General features: G+C 41.3%; 1 protein-coding gene across 4 annotated transcripts in view; it reads right to left on the reverse strand.

The window, feature by feature from the left end:
• Positions 1-6,931: 6,931 nt before the first annotated feature.
• Positions 6,932-18,774, reverse strand: part of cacna2d2a (calcium channel, voltage-dependent, alpha 2/delta subunit 2a) — an 810,266-nt gene continuing 798,423 nt past the window's right edge. For all 4 annotated transcript variants that reach the window (XM_043708454.1, XM_043708453.1, XM_043708452.1 and 1 more), the window contains 6 exons: positions 16,431-16,483; positions 15,646-15,701; positions 14,587-14,710; positions 13,765-13,874; positions 11,744-11,826; positions 6,932-10,338 (listed from right to left, as the gene is read on the reverse strand). In XM_043708454.1, coding sequence (XP_043564389.1) covers positions 10,210-10,338; positions 11,744-11,826; positions 13,765-13,874; positions 14,587-14,710; positions 15,646-15,701; positions 16,431-16,483 — 555 coding nt within the window. In that variant the 3' untranslated portion in view covers positions 6,932-10,209. The remainder of the gene's footprint in view (positions 10,339-11,743; positions 11,827-13,764; positions 13,875-14,586; positions 14,711-15,645; positions 15,702-16,430; positions 16,484-18,774) is intronic.

Below are 18,774 nucleotides of genomic sequence, written 5' to 3' on the forward strand. Positions count from 1 at the left end.
ATAAATTTAAGGTGAAGTGTGGAAGGTATAGGGGGGATGTCAGGGGTCGGTTCTTTACCCAGAGAGTGGTGGGGGCATGGAATGCGCTGCCTGTGGGAGTGGCAGAGTCAGAATTATTGGTGACCTTTAAGCAGCAATTGGATAGGTACATGGATGGTGCTTAAGCTAGGACAAATGTTCGACACAACATCGTGGGCCTGAAAGTGCCTGATTAATGGAATTAGAAGAATTACAGCACAGAAAGAGGCCATTCAGCCGATCAAATCTGGTTGTTTACTGAAAAAAATGAAAAGATACTCCTAGTCCCACATAACTCGATTTGTCACTGCTTCGAATAACCATATCTTTTTTTCTTAAAAGAGATAATTTGCTAGGCCTGAATCATGTGGACAAAAAATTCCAATGATACAACAATTTTTTGTGCAATGAAATTCTTCCTGATCTATATGTTCACTGTGCAAAATTTTAAGTTAATAACTGATGGTCCTTTGTCATTAACTCACTAACAAAGACAACATTTTCCCTGTTTACTCTCTTAAAATCCTTTAGGAATGAAAAAAAATCTCCACTTCAAGCATCCCTAGCATTCCCAAATAGCAGCAGCATTAACCGTAATGTTGGCGTACTGCCTGCACTGGATGTAATAGGCATGAGTTAGTCCTGCGATACCCAATCCCCATATCCATTTCTTGGAATCCCAAATATAGCCCCCTTGTTCTGTTCAGGGGTCAGTTAGCAAATTTTCAATGCAGAATGATCCCAAAAATGTGGATTTAGCTCCCACACTGGTTGAGATTACCATAAAGGATTCTCCTTCTCAACCTCTCCTCTTGCCTGAGGTGTGATGATAGTCAATGAACTCTGTGCATTTGACCCATTAATTCACCAACCCCACGCTGTGCGGATGACTCATGATGCATCAACCCCACCCTGTGTACAGGACCCCCACTGATCCACCTACGCCACCTTGTGTCTGTGACCCCCTTACCCACCTACCCCACCCTGTGTCTGTGACCCACTTACCCACCTAGTGTCTGTGACCCACTTACCCACCTACCCCACCCTGCGTCTGTGACCCACTGATCCACCTACCCCACCCTGTGTACGTGACCCACTTATCCACCTACCTCATCCTGTGTATGTGACCCATTGATGCACCAATCCTTAACGTATTCCACTAACTAGCCCCAGTCCCAACCTTGCCCTCTTCAGCCAAATGCAATCCATCCCTTATGCTGATATCATTAAAAAATATTTGGTTAGTCAGAGTGATTTCTCAGCTTTCTATTCTTGCCTTAGAGGCTTGTACATTTCCTGCATGTCTTTGTCGGGCTGATGCAATGCCCCATCTTTGATGGAACATTCCTAATCGAATGCCTACACTCAATTGATCAAAACAAGGCCTGATGGTACACAAAACAGCTAGGAATATTGCTGTGGTATATATGCTACATAAAGAGGATACTTTAAATCACTTCCCAATTCATTCACACAAAAGATACTTGACCAGTGTCTCTGAGAATGGCATTGTAAAATAAAGGGCAGAAAATACTTCTCTGATCCTGGACACCATATTCTGTGTGTCAGGGCATGGCAGACTTATCGCTTGGGTTGAGTGTTTTGGCTTTGACCTGCTGTTTACCAAATCCTGGTGTTATTGAATAGCTTTGCTGGGAGTGACATGTGTTTTGTTTGTTTTCATTGTTTGAATGTCACACACTCTCACAAATCCACGTGTATTTTATTTTTGACTAAAAGGCAGTCTTTGATACTTGAACACCTCACATCCAGCACTCAGATGACAAAATCATCCTAAGATTGGTGAACAAAGAACAGGAGAACTGTCAGAAAACTTCCAGAGTACAAGTGTTGGCATTGACTCCATTGCACCAGACTAGGGATATCCTGTCTGCTCAAAGTCCAACAGGTTCTGCCAATATTACTTGCAATGAAAAATGGACAGTGAAGTCTCTAACACCAAAAGCTAACTCAACACGAGACTGTGAAGTTCCAAACAATATTTATGATGATCCCAAATTTTGGACTAACGGAAATAGATGACTTGAGAATATTGAAGTGAACTAAAACATAAGTGTCAAATTGATAAGGAACAGTTGCAGTCTTGTCGAGTTCAGTCTATCAACTCTTTTTTCCAACCTTGGTTCTCTTATCCCTCTGCTTTTTTCTGTTTTGCTTTTTTTATATTTCTGTTCTATTCGTTCAGCTGTCCAGGTCTGTAGTAACATTCTCTCACTTTGTTTCCTGTCCTGGTTTCCCCCCATTTTGCAGTCCCTTGATGTAAATGTATAACTAATTTGGGAGTGGACCTAAATTCTTGTAATTGTGAACTGTGGGATAGACACAGGACTCAAAACTATGAAGGTAGCAGAACAACATGAGATACAAGTACCTAAGTATCACTGGTGATTACAACTGTCATTCAACAAGTTTACACTCTTACCCTAACTTGTTTAAAAATCATAAAAAATTACACAGAACAGCTGTCTGCTTGGGTTATAAATCATGCAGAGTTTAACAAAGGAAATAGAAACATAAGTCAGTCATATTTCCTTTCAAAGCTGTTCCCCATTTAATGGTAATAACGGAACTAATGTCCAATTCTTTATCTCAAGTTCACATTCTGGCCTATCGCAATATCCCTTGATTCCCTTTCAAGCAAAAAATTAATGATCTCAGCCTTGAATATACCCAAGACTGGAGAATTCCGAAAATTCCTAAATTTCTGAGTGAGAAAATTTCTCTCATTTTGGTCCTCCATGCCGCTTAGCAATCTCTGTCAGAACCGTATATATTTCAATAAGATCAATGTTCTTCTGAATTCTAGATGTGGATGTACAAAACCTGAGCATTGCTGAGAAAAGAGACCCGAAAGATGGTGAACTATGCCTGGGCAGGGCGAAGCCAGAGGAAACTCTGGTGGAGGTCCGTAGCGGTCCTGACGTGCAAATCGGTCGTCCGACCTTGGTATAGGGGCGAAAGACTAATAGGAATAGGAGGTGGCTTTTTGAGCCTTTTCAGTCTGCTTCATTCAATAGGATCATGGCTGATCTGTCATTCCTCAACTCCACTCTGCTGTCCCGTCCCAGTTACTATTGATTTCTGGACTGGTCAAGAAGCTATCTACAGGAGCAAATTACTGCAGATTTCGTAATCTGAACTGAAAACAAAAAATGCTGGAGATTACAGTGGGTCAGGCAGCATCCATGGAGAGAAAGCAAGCTAATATTTCGAGTCTTAATGACTCTTCATCAGAGCTAAGGTGAAATGTGGAGGGGGCATCATTTATGCAGTAGTGGGAAGGGAGGGGTTGGATTGCTGGAGGAGAAAAGATGTTGATAGTTCAGATTAAGTGATCGGCATGTGAGAAGGGCAGAAAAATGGTGTGTCTAACTGCCAGACTGGGAAGACACTCCCACTGGGATGGGGAAGGGGAGAGAGGGTGACAGAGAATGTAATAAGCAAAGCTAAAAGGGAACGAGTGGTATCACAATTTGATGGTGTTGAACTCAATGTTGAGCCTAGAAGGTTGTAAACTGCCCAGTTTGAAGATGAGATGTTGCTCCTCCACTTTGCGCTGTGATTCTCTGGAGCATTGCAGCATCTGAGGACAGACAGGTTGGTTAGTGAGCAAGATGCTGTGTTAAAATGACCGGCTGTGGGAAGATAGGGGCCATGATTGTGCACAGACTGGAGGTGTTCTGCAAAGTGGTCACCCAGTCTGCATTTAGTTTCCCTAATGTAGAGTCGGTGACATTGCGTGTAGTGAATACAATACACAAGATTGGAGGAAGTACAGGTGAAATGCTGCGACAACTGGAAAGACTGTTTAGGTCCTTGGACGGTGAGCAGGGAGGAGGTGAAAGGGCAGGTGGTGCACCTTCTGCGGTTACACTGGAAAGTGCCGTGGGGAAGGGAGTGGTGTTGGTGGTTGAGGAATGTACTCACGTGCCCCAGAGGGTACGATCCCTGCAAAGTCTATCTCATCCTTGAACATACATGAGGAGTCTGTGGTGAAGAGTTTCAAAGACTCTCAACCATCTGCGAGAAGAAATTCCTCCATGTCTCAGTCTTAAATTGGTGCCCTTTTATTCTAAGACTATGCCCTCTGGTACTAGAATCTCCCACCAGGGGGAACATCCTCTCAGCATTTACCCTGTCATGCCCCTTAATAATGTTGAATGAAATAATGTTTGAATTAGGTCACCTCTCCTTCTTCTATATTCCAGTGAGTAGAACCCCAACCTGTTTAGCCTTTACTCCTAACACATTCCCTCTATACCAGGGATCACCCTAGTGAACCTTCTCCAATGCCAAAACTGCCCAAAGTACTCAGATGTGTACAGTTGCATTAAAACTTCCTGACTCTTATTCTCCAACCCCCTTGAAATAAGGGCCAGTGTTCCATTAACCTTCTTGATTATGTGCTGCACCTGTGTTTGTTTTGTATTTTGTGCACAAGTACTCCCAAGTCCCTTTGGTTGTAGCTTTTCTCCATATAATTAATATTATTCTTTTGTTCTCCCTTCTAAAATGAACTTCACATTTTCCCAGGCTATACCCATTTGCCACATGTTTAACCTATTAATATCTCTCTGTAAACCATGTGTATTCCACTCACAACTTGCTCTTCCACCTATTTTTGGGTTACCTGTCAATTTGACAATATTCACTTTTTCTCCAAGTCATTGATGTATATTGTAAATAGTTGTGGTCTCAGCACTGATCCCTGTGGAACTCCACTGGTTACAGGTTGCTAACCTGAAAAAGAACTTCTTAGCCCTGTTTGCTGTTTCCTGCCCATTAACTATGTCAATATACTACTCCAACACCACTTATGACTTAACATTTTGTGAGGTTCCTTTTTAAATGCCTTGTGGAAGTTCAAATATAATAAGTCTACTGGTTCCCCCCTTTTCACCCTGGTTGAAACATCCTCAGAAAAAAAACTCTAATAAATTAATCAGACATGATTTCTCTTTTATGATTTTAATTTAGATAAACGTGAGGTGCTGCATTTTGGAAAAGCAAATCAGAGGAGGACTTATACACTGTACACTTAATGGCAAGGTTCTGAGGAGTGTTGCTGAACAAAGAGACCTTAGAGTGAGGATTCATAGCTCCTTGAAAGTGGAGTCGCAGGTGGATAAGATAGTGAAGAAGGCATTTGGTATGCTTTCTATTACTGGTCAGAATATTGAATACAGTGTTGGGAGGTCATGTTCCAGCTGTACAGGACATTGGTTAGAGCACTTTTGGAATATTGTGTGCAATTCTGGCCTCTCTCCTATTGGAAAGATAATATGAAACTTAAAAGCGTTCAGAAAAGATTGACAAGAATTTTGCCAGGGTTGGATGATTTGAGCTATAGGAAGAGGGTGAATGGGCTGGGGCTGTTTTTCCTGGAGCTCAGAGGCTGACCTTTTAGAGGTTTTTAAAATCATGGGAGGCATGGATAGGGTAAATAGACAAAGTCTTTTTCCTGGTTTGGGGGGGTCCAGAACTAGAGAGCATAGGTTCAGAGTGAGAGGGGAAAAATTTAAAAGGGACCTAAGGGGCAACTTTTTCACTCAAGAGGGTGGCGCATGAATGGAATGAGCAGCTAGAGGAGGTTGGTACAATTACAGCATTTAAAAGACATTAGGATGGATATATGAATAGGAAGGGTTTGGAAGGATATGGGCGAAGTGCTTACAAATGGGACTAGATTAGGATAGAATATCTGGTCGGCATGGACTAGTTGGACCGAAGGGTCAGTTTCAGTTTCTCTATGACTCAATAACTCAATGAAGGCATGCTGACTCTCCTTGATTTTCAAAATTTGCTGCTTTACTTCCTTAATTGATTCCAATACTTCTCCAATTATAGGTATTACGCTAATCAGCTTATAGTCAAAATGTGTGGCACTGGAAAAGCACAGGAGGTCAGGCACCATCCGAGCAGCAGGACAGTCAACGTTTTGGGTGTAAACTCTTCATCAGGAATGTGGAGGTGGAAGGAGGCTGAGAGATAAATACAGGGGTGGGGTGGGGGGGAAGGAAGATGCACAGGTAGGACAGGTCAAAAGGGCGATGCCAAGTTGAAGGGTTGGATCTGGGATGAGGTGGGGGGAGGGGAGATTAGGAAACTAGTGAGGTCGATGTTGATGCCGTTTGGTTGTAGGGTCCTGAGGTGGAAGATGAGGCATTCTTCCTCCACTTGTCGGACGGCTCTTGTTTGGTCAGGACTTGTATGTCCTTGGGGGAATGGGAATGGTTGGCCACAGGTCGGTGGGGTTATTTAGCATGTGCGTCTCAGAGATGTTCCCTGTACTGTTCCACAAGTTGACATCCTGTCTTCCTTATGTAGAGGAGACCTATTGAGAGCAACGGATGCAGCATTTGAGGTGGGTGGATGTGCAGGAAAATCTCCACCGGATGCGAAACGATCCTTTGGGGAGGTGTGGGCGAGGGTTTAAAACCTCTTGTACAGGTAAGGGAAGGTGCTGGGTGTGGATGGTATTTTGTTTGGGGGTTGTGGAACTAATAAGGGAGTCGCAGAGGGAATAGTTTCTGTGGAACACAGATAGGGATGGGGAGGGAAATATATCGTTGGTAGTCGGGTCTGACTGTAGGTGTCAGAAATGGCGGAGGAATATATGCTGTATCCTGAGATTCGTGGGGTGCAAGGTGAAGACCAGAGTGCTCTGTCCTCGTTGTGGTTGGAGGGGTGGGGTTTGAGGGCAGAGGTGTGGGAAGTGGAGGAGATGCGCTGGAGGGCATTGTTATCATGTGGGAGGGAAAATTGTGGTCCTTGAAACAGAAGGATATCTGGGATGTCCTGGAATGGAATTGCTCCTCCTGGGAGCAGTCACAGCAGAGGCAGAAGAATTGGGAGTAAGGGATAGTGTAATTACATGGGGGGGGGAGGGGGGAATGGGAGGAGGTGTAGTCAAGCTAGCTGTGGGAGTTGGTGGGTTTTAAATAGATGTCCGTGTTGAGTTGGTCGCCAGACATGGAGATGGAGACGACCAGGAAAGGGAGGGAGGTGTTGGAGATGGCCCATGTGAACTTGAGATCAGGGTGAAGTTGTTGAGAATGAGGACCAGTTTTGCCAATTGAATAAGGGTGTTGATGAAGTTAGTTTCCATAACTATCTCCCTGTTTCATGTTTTAAGGGATATATATTCATCTTGACCTCTCTCTTCCTTTTTATATATTTTAAGAAGCTCAGTGTCAGTTTTTATATTTCTTTTTAGTTTGTCCTCATAGTTACTTTCTCCCTCTTTGTCAATCTTTTTAGTCCTCCTTTACTGATTCTGAATTTATCCCAATTTTTGTGGCCACTGACATTTGCCTCCTCATATTCTCTTTCAATGTTATATTCTTAATTTTCTTGATTAGCCAGGGTTGGTTTATCTCTCTCTCTCCGAATCTTTCCATTTTATTGGCATATTTTGTCGAAGCTTTTTGTCTTGGCACTCGTAAGGACTTTCACAAGGAGTACCAACTGAAGGGAAAGCTAGCATTTATACTGCATGAAAAGAGACTACTGATTGGTTGGCAAGTAGATTCTGATCAGTATTAGTGTTGCTATATGGAGAACACAGCAATTCACACAATTAAAGAACAGTGCAGGAGGCCATTTGGCCCATTGTCCGTGCACTGGCTCTACTTCCTATTGCTAGTCTCTTGCCTTTTCCCCATATCCCTACACACCATTTCTATCCAATGCCCTCTTGATTGTCTCAGTTGAATGTACCTTCACCACTCTTCCCGGCAGTGCACTCCATACCCTAACTCCTAGCTGTGTGAAAAATTAATGCTGATTGATGGTTAATTACCAGGCTTGTATAGATTTTAAACTTCTTTAAATTTCAATCTGCCTTTTAAAACCATCAATCATCATTAACTGGTGTATTCTCCATAGCAATGCCTACACCAATTAGCATTGAATTTAAAATTAGCAGGTTGCGTAAATTTTAAACTCAAACACTAGCAATTAACCATCAATCATCATTTGATACATTCTCCATGGCAATGCCTCTACCAATTAGGGTCCACTTGCTGATCAATATGTACTGTTCTCAAATGCAGTATAAATGTTGGTTTTTCTCTTGAATTGGTATTTGTGAATTGTCCTGATGTGTGCAAAATAAAAACACTTCAACAAAGTGCACCTTTTTTCAGTGAGACTCAAGATGTGGATGTTTCCTAATGAGATAGGAGTTGTTGAGATAGATAGTTTTGTTGAGATAGAGGTATTTAGTAAACAGAAGCAAAAAGACAAAATAGGAACAACTTATATAAGTGCCTTTGATACTGTAAACAAAGTAAAGTATCAGGATGTTTGCTGATGAAGGTTTATTGATACACTGACTTCCTAATGTTGGTTTCTGCTGATGTTCAGGCCTAACCCTTTTCACTTCAGAACAGAGCAGCATATATAATACCTCTGGGAGGGGCAGTCTGGCACAATTTGAGTTTGACTGCAATGAGTGCAGGGTCAGATATAGTTTGAAAATACTCTGTCTCCTAGCTCTTTGTTTTTTAAAACAAAAATTCTTTGCAGTTCATTTAAACTTTCTGGAAGCACAGATATTTACCCTTCAACAGTCTAAATATTTAAAATGTGTCATTGACAAGTGAGTTCTATACATCATGACAGGTACAGTCTGAACACATTAAGAGACATTTAGTGAGAGGCAAAATGTTCCTTATTGAGTTATTTACATGAACATAGGACTAGGGAGGACAGCAAGAGTAACAGACGATAAATAGTGTTTGGATGTGAAGTTTATTTTATGAGTCAACAACTGTGTCTAAGTAACATATCTAAAGAATAATGTCCACTGCTGATGGTAGAGATTTAAAAATCCCTAATCGCGATAATCGTATTCACACGGAGGTTTGATATCTAGCAGGTGTTGAGATTTCAACCACTATAGGCATCTAGAGTGTCTATAGTTTCACAAGATCACAGCACGTAACATGTCTTATAAATGCTACACTTATTGAATTTTGTTCAATGATTTCCTGGATATTATTCTTTCAAAGTGTTGATCTTCCTTACGGAACAGATGCACAAATAATGAGTCTGTCTGTAGGCAACACCCTTTCAGTTTACAAATAACGTAACATACTCTCTTAATTCCAAGTAACATCTTGTTGGGAACTTGACAATACTCTCAAGCAACTTCAATAACATATTACACACATTCTCAAATCACTGTAGCTCACTTACAGTTATCTATAAGCAGAACACAGTGAAACAGGAGTGCACAACAAAGCTCCTTCACCACCGGTGAAAGCCAATCTCACTTCCCCTCCCAGCTCTGCTTTTCTCCTCACTTACCTCACATGTACAAAGTGTGCAAAACAACTGTTAACACTGACTTGGTTTCATCTGGACCTGTCTAATGTTACCTGTGACTTGTGCCTGCATATCTGTTCCACAGCTACAGCCCAGTTTGGGAGTGGGATGCAGACAACAGCTGGAGATCCTGGACCTTTGAGGGGTTTCTGCCTGGTCGCAGTCCCTGTGCTCAGACAAAGGAACATTTAAAATGAGTTTAAAATAACTTGAGGTACATAGTTCACTACTGAGGACAGAGTTTGCCCTGAATAAAAATGGAAGCAGCAGTATAAAAAGGAAGGCAGCTGCCAACTCCAAGGTGCTAATGAGTTACATGCTATCCTGACTGCTTATGTAATTACATTACAGTTACAGTCACGTCTGTTAGGAAGTTGCCCTGTGACTTGGTTGTCAATCAAAACTAAATAGTGCATAAATAAATGCAACCCGCTTCAATAGCAGATAGAAGCTGAATATACCAACAGAAGTAATGCTATCCAGTAACATTGAAACTGCCAGGGTCTCCTATTAAATGGAAAGAGAAAGTCTGGGAAAGCAATGGGTTCTGCACAAGGGGACGATAGGCTCCTCTTGTATTTCCCAACTTCGTATTCATGTAAAGGGTCTTCCACAAAGCAGATCCATGAAATCCTGCTTTCCCCATAAGTTCTTGTCAGGAAAGTACTGGTTGTCCAAACGACCACAATAGACCAGCTCCACACACACACACAGTTTGCAGCTCCACCACACGACAACACGGAGATGTGAGACTGGAATGAGGAATTAGGCTTCCGGGGGAAGGGAAGTCCTCAGCCGTGAGAGTTGCACAGCTGACATCTAGTTACATAAGGTCCCAAATCAAAGACTGCTGGCCCAGGGAAAGAGATTCAGATCGGCAGTCCAAGGCAGGAGAAATAACTGCAGGGCTAGTAAGAGGGAGATGGAGAACGTCAACATGGTTCCACCACCGCAGTCTGAGGTATTCTCCTGCAACAATGATGAAGACACCTTAGCAAGACCCAATAAATAACATAGCACATTACATTGTATTTACAACAAAGGAACAGGCCATTCAGATTAACTGGTATAACCTGAATTGAAAAACAAATGTTGGAAATATTTAGCAGTCCTGGCAGCATCCAGGACTGAGAATGCAATAAGAAAGACTGAGATGAATTCAACACTTCTTTGGAACTGATCCTCCCAAACCTGCTGAGCTTCCCTGCACTTTCAATTTATGTTGGTGTTTATGCTCTACACGTTCCTCCTCCCACTAGACTTCATCCACCCCCTTCAGCAAAGCCTTCTGTTGCTTTCTCCCTGAGGTACTCATCGAGCTTCCCTAAATAAATCTATACTTTTCACCTCAAATATAGTTAACTAAAGGGACTACAAAGAGGTTAGAAAAGAAATTAAATTAAATTCATTGTCGAGAACTACAAAAATAACGAGTGAAGTGTTCTGTAGACATAAGTAGTAACAGAATAACTAGGATGGGATGAATCACTGAGGCAAGTACAAGATAAAGTGGCATGGGAAATGACAAATATATTGAACAGTTACTTTCCCTCCTTATTAACCAGGGAAGCTAACATGATGAGGTAAAAACAATGACTGCAGATGCTGGAAACCAGATTCTGGATTAGTGGTGCTGGAAGAGCACAGCAGTTCAGGCAGCATCCAAGGAGCTTCGAAATCGATGAGCATGGCGTTAGACAACGAGATCAAAAAGATACAAAAATATTTAAGACAGAACTGGGAGGTTGATAACTGATAAAACAATCAATGTTAGTCTCATACAATGTCACTAATGGGAGATTATTCTAATTATAAATGAAAGTGGGTTCAACACCATTTCCTATTAAAAGCAGTGTTTACAGTTGCAATGTATCTCTTGCGATACAGTGAGAGTGTTCTCATCTCTGAGCGAGGAGCCCTGTGTTCAAGTCTACCTGCTCCAGAGGTATATAACATTTCTGAATGGGTTGATTAAAAAGATATCTACAGTTGCAAGAAATATAATCTTATAATTTCCAGCTATAGCTATTCAGAGAGTTCAGAAACATCCACATTCAGGTACAGGTTCTCTTTGGTTAAACTTTCAAGATTATAAAACATTTCATTATAACCTCTCTCAAGACTCTTCAAAAAGAAAATACTCAGTGTAGTGTTACCCACGATTTCCTCAGGCCTCAATTTCAAGTTCTGGAGTGAGTTTGCATTGTTAAATACCCTGTCTTTCTCTCACATCTACCTGGTTATCTTGATCGTAACCATGCCAAACTAACCATCACACAATGTGAAGCAATTGGTATGTGTTCAGGAGAAGGAGACATACAGAAAATCCTCTCTTTCTATTATCCCACGAACGAAGATGAATGGTGACACTTACTGCTGCATTGTAATCAAAACAGTCTTCAGGTGCTTTCCGATACCTAGGCTTCAGCACCTCTTCACACTGATCTGGTCCATCAGCTGAGGGTGAAAATGTTAAGGAACTAGTGCACTGTACTGGGTCCCATGCAAAGCAAAACTGCAGCCAATCCCACAGAGGCAAAACTAGCCAGGACTGGACCACATTATTCAAACAAACTCTGTCCAGGGTGGACAGAGAGGAACTATTAGCCTTGGCAGAGGATTGATAATCTGGGTACATCATTTAAGATTTTAGGCAAATAAGCATCGGAAGTACAAAGATAACATCTTCTTTACAAAATGATTGTGTTTAAGATCTGGAATACACTACCTAAGAGGGTGATAAAGGCAGATTCAATTATAGCACTCAAAGGAATTTGGCTAGACAAATGAAAAGAACAAAATGCAGGATTAAGTGGAAAGGGTGGCAGCATGGCACTAGCTGATTTGCTCATACAAAGAGCTTTCATGCACACAACAAGCAAAATGGCCATTTGACACAAGTAGGAGCACAAATAGGCTATTTAGCTAATCAAATCTATTTTTTGTTGAGGTCTACATTGTTGTTTTGGATTTTTTTGATTTCTCTTTAGAAAGTCATTAACTGTACTCTCTCACATCTGAAGAAATGTGATATGCTCTAATTAGTAGTTAGGCTTTAGTTGAACCAACCTTTGAAAAATTATATAACATTTTAAAGCCAGGCTGATTTAATCTGAAAGCTTGGCTGGTTGGATTGGTGGAGCTGACAATATGTCAATGGGTAATTATCCATATCACATTACAGTGTAATCTTTATTGATTTGAAAGCTCACTGAACTATTGCACCATGGAAAAAATACAGTTAAATTTATCTTCAGATCTCTTGTAATTTGATGCATGAGAGTTTTCTGCAAATGTTGTAACATTTCTGTTCAATTCACTGCACTTCAGTAATTTAAATATTGATTGATGGACAACAAGGAACAAAGTACAGCTCAACTACTTAGAATTCTTTGGTGTTCAACTGAATTAAAAATAACTCAGTTTAGAAGCTTTGGAAACCAAAACAACTGTTGGTAAATGTAGAGTTGGTGAAATTTGATTCTAATTCAACACTTTCACATTTGCAATGAGGCTGTGGGAATTCATCATCCACATGTTAGAGTATTCTGCACCCTGAATCTACAGGGAGCTTTGGATCAAGATGCTCAGGTAGACCCGACCTGAACCATTGTGTACAATAAATGGAGAGAGGTGAATTTTCATCTCAGATAGTAATACTTAATTCACAATTTGGCAGGCTAATTTTGCTTCCTTTTTTCCTCTCTTCTCCTTATACGACTAGTTGGAATTCAGCCAGATTTTGGAGTTACAGGAAAGAATAGAAATAGATGAAGGTATAAGTTTTAAACTAGGGAACACCCAGCTCTCTAAACGGAGACATAATTTGAAAGAAGTGGACCGGAAATGGGTATTATTTAAAAAGCACTCAAACCCCTTCGCTCTGATAGGTGCAAGAGCTGGACATACCCAACATTCAAACTGTACAGGAATTGGGTCAAGTGTTCTCAGAACCTCAGTAAAGCAACAAACAAAGGACAGAACAATTCAGGAACAAATAGTAATGTACAACTCACATGTATGATTAAAATTTTGTATGACTCAATCACCTTGTACTACACTGAGGTGATGCTGCCTATTCCGGAAGAGAAAAAAAGTGAATATATGACTAGTGAAGAGGAGTCAGGTTAATAACAAGACCTGGGAAATACGTAACAACGGAAATTAATGATTTAGATCAGGAACTTTTTCTTATTAATTTAAACTTACCTGGAATCAGACATTGTGAAAATCTACAGCATAGTTTATAACAAAGCATTGGATTGCCCCACTCCAGCTCATTGACCACTCCCTCCACTCCAGATCACTGACCCTCCTCACAACAGACTTCCTTAAGGCTTGGTGAATTCACGTGCTCATTGTGGAGCTATGTACAATTATTCAAGGACAGGATACATCGCACCTCAGACTGGATCAGTTTGCTTCGGTCACACTGACTACAAGTTAGCTTCTCGGCAACCACAAAGAGAAGGTTGGTGTTAGCCAGTCTCTGTGCATGATAAAACCTGTGACAAGACAGAAAGATTCATTGACAATCTGCAGTGGTTGTCCTGATACAACCACATATAAAAGTTGACTTTGAAACTTAGCCAAGTGGAACAAAACCAGTGATGAAAAGATCTCTGTCACATTGAAAACCTGAAAAATTAATCTGAGCCATCTTGACCATGAATGGTTGAGATCTTGATTATCCAAAAGGCATACGAGGCCCTCCAGAATTCTTTAGATTTCTCGGCTTATGAAATAATTTTCCTGCTGTAATGATCTAGTGGAACTCTTTCCTGAGCCTCAACTCCAGCTGGTGCTGACTGTCCTGCACAGTGGGTTGGCTTGAGACATAAACTGGGCACTTGTTGTAAGGTAATTCTAAAAATGTGTCAAATTGTAATCATAAAACTGATTTTAAGGGGTCACTCTAGCAGCCATCAAAATGTTTGCTCCTTTGCAGTTTGAGCACAGATATAATAGGCTGAATGGCTTCTTCCTGTGCTGTGACCTTTCTATGATTCTATATTGCCTTGATGGTTTACAACAGTAATTTTTCCATTCATAGGCCACATCTGCATTGGCTGTTTCCCTCTGAAAATGTTCTCCCCTTCTACCCGGTGCCTGTACTGGGCCAACAGGGAAACCATGTTTAACTGTGGTGACTTAGCAACACACTCCTTTCTTTTAACATCAGTTCAATGGGGATTGAACCTTGTATTAGTTGCTAACCTGGAGCAGTTACTGCAGTCAATTAAGTTGCTGTAGGATCTACTGTTGTTGCCAAAGTAGTATTGTGTCTGCTTGGTGACACAGCTCGTCTCTTTCAGTTCAATACCGTCTGCAAAGGTATCATCTAGTAACAAAAGAATAAGGAGAATTAACAGAATCATACTGGCAATTAGTTCAAATAACTTACCTGAAAATACCAGCATATTACACAGTATTATGGACCAGAATTAATGTTTTGCAGTTAAGATCTAAAGACTGACATTATTGTTACATTTATCGTGAGGTGGATTAGCTGACATTTTCAGGTTCAATGGCCCCAGTCATTTCACTGACTCCATGTCCTCTGATACATAAAGCATCTCACAGGCCAAAAGCCTCCAATAGCGACAATGTGGTTGGACCGTTGTCCATTTACTGCTCAAATGAAACTCCCATCCACCCATCTCCCTCAGTAGCACTCATCTAGGCTGATATTTCTGTTAATGTTGGTTTCTGCATATTTGCTGACCCTGTATCTCTTTAACTGGAGAAGGGCTGAGTGTAGAGCCCATGGTCCACCTCTTCAGGGTGATCCAACAAAGGAATTGAGGCAGGTGTGCAAACATCTGCTCCCACCTGAGTTAGGTGACAACTTTCACACTCTGTCCCAACCTTCCTCCTCCAGGAAGGCCAAAAGGTCCCTGAGCACCATAAAGGTCTCAGTTATGGAATATGTTCATCCTGCACTTAAATCTGAGAAAACTGGGCCCTTTTGTGTGAGAAATGTGTACTGTCTTATCTCACATGTAGCAATGGATCTAAATAAGATCTCATTAATTAGGTGACATCAGACAACCATAGGTCTGGATTTTGATAGCAAGAGGTTAGAATCCCTACGGTGTGGAAACAGGCCCTTCGGCATATGTTGTACAAGCAACTACCAGTCTTGTCTAAACTACAGGAAAGTTGTGTTTTGGGTGGAATTGTGTGATCTGAAGCAGAAATAAACCAGAGCCCAACTGATCTGTTTAATTTTTCTTTCTAAATAGTCCCACCCTCAGAGATACCAGAGGCTCTTACCTGTTTGGAAGCTGAATTGTAAGGTCAGGGTGTATAGCAATTGCTGCAATAAAGACCTGGGAAATGAATAAAACCATAGAGATTGATAATGTGAGCAGTGAAATTGAAAATCATCACTAAAGATGGGGCATTATCTCTGGCACTGTTGTGTTTTGACTGTGAATTCCAGTTTAGTGCCTTTGCTCCACCCACACTGAATTTGCTAAAAACCGCATCAACATTACTCATTGATAAACCCGTCATAGAGCTACTCATTTCATGGATTTGCATTGGAAACTTTCCTCAACCCAATACCAAAAGGGTGAGAAAGAACACTCCTTCCAATGGTTCATGGTGCAGTCTGTAAAGAATGTGATCCCAGTCATTTAAATGAAATTTTAGTGACAAGGGAGTGGGTTCACAAAGACCCTGAGATTGGAAATGTTGAAGCTTTCCTTCCCAAAGGTCTTTTGTGATGATCTGGCTGATGGAATTGGGTCATTATTTTGAAGACGGGAAAAAACAGCAAGGAGAGATAGTATTTCAATTTTAAATCCTCAGAGATACATTCTTAGTACAAAATACAAGTAGGATGGAACATTCATAAGACCCTTGCTCTGCCTCAGACTCACTGTCAAACAACTGGCTTACTCCCAATGTTATACACGTACTCAGACACTACTCTGACCACACATCAGCTATACTGTCAAAGAGCACTGCGGTATTACACAATAAGAGATCGCCTCTAAAGATTTTCACATTCCTTTTCTGGTGAGACAGTGATAAAGAGAGGAGCATTATCTTACCAGGCAGCAGCTGAGCTCCACCATGCCAAGTTCAGGAAATCAGCAACTGTAGGCTTAATTAAAACACAACATCCATGTCAGAGGTTTTCAATATCGAAAGATATAGCTCTAAGCTTTCCACTACCCCCTTAAACAGCAAATTTCTGATCACCATGCAGATTTCTAGAAGGCTAAACACCTGGAAACAGCCAATACTGACAAATGGTTTTTTTGGATTGGAGAGATTACAACTCTCCAGGGGTTGATACGAGGGCCACTGATTTTGAGATATTTAATAATTAATTGAACTATGTTTACAGGAGAGATTGAACAGCTTCTTTGATTGCAACCTAATGTTGATGCTTGCAACAATATCTCTGACAGATTCCTTAAGTATTGCAGAAAAGTAGAGATTGAAGAGTTGACCTGCCCTTGCTTTATATTGCTAATGATCACAAAGAAATCAGGTATCTCCCCACAGGCACAAACACATCCAAAAACATGATACAGCAGGTACAGGGTTTTGACAAATGTGTTTGGACATCATAGACCCGATTGACTCATATTTTCAAAAGCTTTAGTTAGATCTATGAAGAGTGGACATGGATCCTGATATTGCTCTTTGCACTTTTCTTGTAGTTGTCTTGTTGCAAACATCATATCAGCAGTCCCACAGTTAATCCTCAACCACACTGTAATTCTGGAAGGAAATCATCTACAAAGTTTAGTAGACAGTGCAACAGGATCCTTGTGAGAATCTTTCCTGTGATTGAGAGAGGACTTACTCCTCAGTAAATGCCACACATTTTGGATCCTTTCCACCACTGGGTGCTGATTATGAGGTACTGCCTTGAAATTCATTCAAGGGATTTGAGCATTGCTGGCTGGGCTAGTATTTATTGTCCATCCCTAGTTGCTCTAGAGAAGGTGGTGCTGAGCTGCCTCTTGAACTTCTGAAGTAGGTAGACCCACAATGCATTTTGGGAGGGAATTCCAGGAATTTTGACGCAGTGACACTGGAAGAACAATGACATACTTCCAAGACAGAATGGTGAGTGGCTTGCAGATTGTGGTGTTCCATGTATCTTCTGCCCTTGTTCTTCAAGATGGTAGCTTTGTTGGTTTGGAAGGTTCTGCCAAAGAATCTTAGGTGAATTTCTGCAGAAAATCTTGTAGATGGTATTACTGCTACTGAACATTGGAGGTAAAAACAGTTAGGTGGGCTGCTTTGTCCTGAATGATATCTTGCTTCGAGTGTTGTTGAACCTGCACATCCAGACAAGTGAGCAGCATTCCATAACACTCCTGACATTTGTATTATAGACAGTTGTCCAGCTTTGGTGAGTCAGGAGGTGGGCTATTTACTGCCATTGAATGTCAGGGAACAATGCTTAGATTTGTCTCTAATTCAAGACAATCATTGTCTGGTACTTGTGGGTGCAAATGTGACTTGTCACTTTTCATCCCATGCCTGGGTATTGTCCAGGTCTCATGCATTTGAATGTGGACTATTTTAGTATCTGAGGAGCTGTGAATGATGACAAGTACCATGCAGTAATTGCAAACATCTTCACTTTTAACTTTGATGGAGGGAAGGTCATTGAGGAAGCAGCTGACGATGGTTGAGCCTAGGATACTATTCTGAGAAACTCCTGCAGCGATGTCCTGGAGCTGAATTGACTGACTTTCACCAACCACAAACATCTAAATTTGACTCCAATCAGCTGACAGTTTTCCTTGATTCCAATTTTCTTTAGCATTCTTTGATGCCTACGTTTGGGTCATATGCTGTCATTTTCACCACACCTTTGGAATTCAGCTCTCTTGTCCATGTTATAGACAATAGACAATAGACAATAGGTGCAGGAGTAGGCCATTCTGCCCTTCGAGCCTGCACCACCATTCAATATCATCATGGCTGAACATCCTTAATCAGTATCCTGTTCCTGCCTTATCTCCATAACCCTTGATTCCACAATCCTTGAGAGCTCTATCCAACTCTTTCTTAAATAATCCAGAGACTGGGCCTTCTCTGCCCTCTGGGGCAGAGCATTCCACACACCCACCACTGTCTGGGTGAAGAAGTTTCTCCTCATCTCTGTCCTAAATTGTCTACCCCATATTTTTAAGCTGTGTCCTCTGGTTCGGCACTCACCCATCAGCGGAAACATGTTTCCTGCCTCCACAGTGTCCAATCCTTTAATAATCTTATATGTCTCAATCAGATCCCCTCTCAGTCTTCTAAATTCAAGAGTATACAAGCCCAGTCACTCCAGTCTTTCAGTGTAAGGTAATCCCGCCATTCCAGGAACCTACGCTGCACTCCCTCAATAGCCAGAATGTCTTTCCTCAAGTTTGGAGACCA

Source organism: Chiloscyllium plagiosum, chromosome 18 (assembly GCF_004010195.1).
Source record: "Chiloscyllium plagiosum isolate BGI_BamShark_2017 chromosome 18, ASM401019v2, whole genome shotgun sequence".
NCBI lineage: Eukaryota > Metazoa > Chordata > Chondrichthyes > Orectolobiformes > Hemiscylliidae > Chiloscyllium > Chiloscyllium plagiosum.